The sequence below is a fragment of the Buceros rhinoceros genome, unplaced genomic scaffold, assembly GCF_000710305.1.
Source record: "Buceros rhinoceros silvestris isolate BGI_N320 unplaced genomic scaffold, ASM71030v1 scaffold3946, whole genome shotgun sequence".
Lineage (NCBI taxonomy): Eukaryota > Metazoa > Chordata > Aves > Bucerotiformes > Bucerotidae > Buceros > Buceros rhinoceros.
The window spans coordinates 57,111-60,850 of NW_010416753.1; the positions used below are offsets into that span (position 1 = coordinate 57,111).

At 40.0% G+C, this 3,740-nt stretch overlaps 1 protein-coding gene across 1 annotated transcript in view; it reads left to right on the top strand.

The window, feature by feature from the left end:
* DGKI (diacylglycerol kinase, iota) overlaps positions 1 to 3,740 on the top strand; it is a gene marked incomplete at its 5' end in the record, with an annotated part of 105,992 nt that overhangs the window by 55,212 nt on the left and 47,040 nt on the right. Inside the window, 3 exons of the mRNA XM_010137915.1 lie at positions 473 to 542; positions 2,009 to 2,049; positions 3,652 to 3,740. Of these exons, the coding sequence (XP_010136217.1) occupies positions 473 to 542; positions 2,009 to 2,049; positions 3,652 to 3,740 (200 nt within the window). The remainder of the gene's footprint in view (positions 1 to 472; positions 543 to 2,008; positions 2,050 to 3,651) is intronic.

Consider the following 3,740-nt stretch of genomic DNA (forward strand, 5'->3'; position numbering starts at 1 on the left):
GTGTAAATAATAGAGAATAAAGGAAGAATAAAGAAGAATAGACTAAAGGAAGGTGGCAGACACACAAGAAACAAACTTCTAGTAATTAGTTCATGGCTGTGGTTTGATACTGATGTGTATCTCTTTGTTCTCCTTTTCACCTCTTTCTGTTCCTGTGTCCCCACAAATAAGGGAGGCTGTAGACAGCTGAGAAAGCTGGGTTTGATGCAAAGATTTTTGGTACTGCTGAGCTGAAGGGAAGGGGACAGCTGAGGATGTGGCTGAAGCTAACTGTGTCACTTTACTCTCCTCTATACCACAGCCAAACCCTGATGTTAGCGAGCAGCAAATCCAACGAGTTTGAGCCATGAAGGTTTTTGCACATTTTGCAATGTCAGTAGAGCAAAAGGAAAAAAGCAGAGAATAGAAGATAATCCTTTTAAGACAAAAAAAGTTTGGGTTTTTTTAAATGTTATTTCCCTGCCCTATCCAGGACCAAGAAAGCTCCTTCCCCAGAGTACTTTCAGTTCAGAGGCTATCTCCTAGATGGTGCTTCCTAGATGGTAAGTGCATCTTCCTTCTCTGGTACCTAGAATGCTGCTTGCTCCTGGTGTGCCTGTGAAGGATAGTGCATCTGCAAGTATTACCACAGAGGGGTGAATGTTCCTTGTTACACTGAGCAGGTGAAAAAGGAGCTGGGTGCCCCTCTTTGCCCTCTGGAAAATGAAATGGGCCCTTCATCTAGCAATCAAAATGCTGTAGCAGAGAGGCACGTTCTTTTCACCGTGGTTAGAGGTATGGTTTATAATTGTCTCTGCTGTGACGAGCAGCACCCTACTGCGTAACAGTGCTTGGACTCAAAGTGCAGCTGTTTGTGGCAACATGCTGCTGCTGGTAAGGCTGCTGGTTTCTCTTTAAGTACTTTAAGTCTCTTTAGGTACTATAGTGGTTAGGGGACAGAAATGTACCGCCCTTTCCCATTAAGATTGCGCTTCATGTAACTCCCTGGAGAGCTGTGCTTGTATTTGACTCAGACTTTGTCAAAGCAGATGGCTTATCTGGATTTTGCATCAGGCTCCAGAGCACTGGAATTAACAGCTAAAATGGATAGCATCTGCTTTTGCAAAAGCTTCACCATGGAGAGACTGGAATTTTTATTTTCCTAGACAAAAGCAGTTTCTCCTTGGCAATTTCTAATTGCTCTTCCTCATCTCTCGTGAGCAAAATTGATAAAAAAACATTGAGAATCTGTTTGGGTTTTGGAGAAAGCTGGCTGGGTAGATGCACTCAGTTTTTGTCTTTAACTTACAATGGTACATCACTGTGCTCTTGCATCAAAACTCCAGAATGAATGAATCTGATTTCACTGGCCAAACTAAATGCAAAGCAGAAACAAAAAAATCGCATCTGATGAGGCACATTGTAGGTGATGAAATACTTCTGGGTTTAGTAATGTAAATTATTTGGCAGTGACAAGATTCATATTAGGTGCTTTATTTAGTGAATTTCCCCTATTTTGACGAGTTTTTCATGAGTAGCATAAATTTTCCTTGAGTGTATTGGTAATTCAGGGTGGATATCTGTGGCCATTCATTTGATTTACGAAGAGCTCCCAACCATGTTATTGTTCTCTAGATTTGAAATTTGAATTAATCCAATTAGACTCATCAGTTTCACTACATGCTTGCCATACCCTTGTTGGAGCAATGCAGCTTTTTCTGTCACACATTTTAATGTAATCAATTCTTCTTATAAGCCTGAAATCCATTATATACTTTTAAAAAAAATATTTATTTCAAGTTAATAATTTCAGTGAATATTGTTTTGTTAAGCCTCATCTTTAAATTCAGCCTTTAACGGGATAGGTGTATGGACATAATGAATGAATCGGATTATCATCTTGTGAAACCACTGTGACTTCACGGAGGTTGTCTTATGTGGTAATGATGTTAGCTCAGCCCATCTTGTCCATGCTGTTCTGCTCAGACCATTTTCTTCACTGCAGCTCTGTTGTTTCTCTGTCTTACAGCAACTTCTGCTGATCGTTTTTACCGCATTGACAGATCTCAGGTAAATCTTTATTCAGTTACTCTTTCTATAGATTTTCTTTTTAAGGTATGTCAAAGGCAGCTTAAAATGAATTATCTGCTGTTCCTCCTGTGTATTCTAAAAAGCTACTGATGTCTCATGAAAAGTAGAGAAAAAAATTCTGCACCATTTTTTAGGTGATGTAATTCACATTGTTTCGCTGAAGTTTTATATCTGACCATCTGTCCTTCTGTTTACTACCAATCTAATGTACAGATCAACATTTTTTACATCTATCATCCTTATCAAGTCTTACTGAGTTCATCTGTGTGGCAGCAGAGTATTTGAATTTATCTTTTCACTGATGCTTTTAGTCATCAGAAGTCTTGATCCCATGTGTGTGACATGAAATAATTATGGAAATTCAGGTGAAGTTACAAGTTGGGAATTATGAACAGAGCTGTATCAAATATTCCCAAGGAACTCCAAAACAGCTTCTAGCTCTATTGGATTCAAAGTCGTATATAGTATATATATAGTATATATGGTATAGATTTGACTGTCTGAATATATTTTCTAAAAGACACTGAGAAGTTTACAGAGCTTTAGGTGTTTTTTATTTGTGGCCAGAACAGGCAAATTAGTGGTTCAACAAAAAGTGCCAGCTGTTGATTTCACACAGCGGTCATTTGTATCTGGTCCCCCTGAGAACTGTGTAAGCTGTTTCTGAATCACATGAACATATGACTGTTTCCTAGTGAAAGCAGCTGGTGGTGTAGTTCAACCAGGAGTGGTGGCTTTAGTTCAGAGGTCCCAGGTTTGGTGACTGAGTAGTCACCATGGGATGACTTTGCACACAGTCATATAAATGCTTTGATGGAGTTGTACTTTAACATTCGGAAAACATTTGGAAAGCAAGGGTTAAGAAGGATGTTGCTACAGGTTAAACTGAGCAATGTGGCTCTCGCTTATTTTGCATCTCTTTAACACTTTGTACAAATGGTCATCTTTCTGTCCTATTCTTTTGCCCTGTGTTTCTGTGTGGAAAAGGGCAATACTGCATGATGGTCCCTGCGCACAAATGGTAGAAAGTTTCCTGCCCACTTGCCTGCATAGACAGGCCTACTCACACTTGCTGTTTTTTGAAGGATGGTAAGCCTTCAGTGTCAATAACAAAGAAGAGGGACTAAGAAAGAGAGCTGTGGTAATGGAGTTGGGAAACCAGAATACACAAGCAATGGAGTTCTGGCAGAGTACCCCAAAAAATGAAAATTTCTGTCAGCCATCATCAGAGGGCAGACCTCAGGTCCTCATTTTTAAATGCAAACACTAGCTTTTAGGGTAGACCTCTAGTTTTCAGCTGAATGGCATAAAGTCACTGAGTAGCAGCATTTTCAGTGTTTCTGTGAGTGTGAAGCTTGCTGTTTGGGAATCTTGTTTGGCTTGAAATTAATGAACTGTGTATTGTGACTTCAGTGGCATTGGTTTTAGTATGTGTGTGTATGTGTATGCACTCAGATAAATACACAGAGTCCCATGAATGCTCTTCAAAGACCCTGATGTGCTTTCCTATGGCTAGCTGGGTGCTCTGAGACACCAGTGGTGCTGCAGGTTCATTATTTGTTCCTTGTATCACTTCAACAGGAACATTTGCACTTTGTGACAGAAATTTCGCAGGACGAGATTTTTATTCTGGACCCAGAGCTGGTAATGTCACAGCAGGTGGGGACACC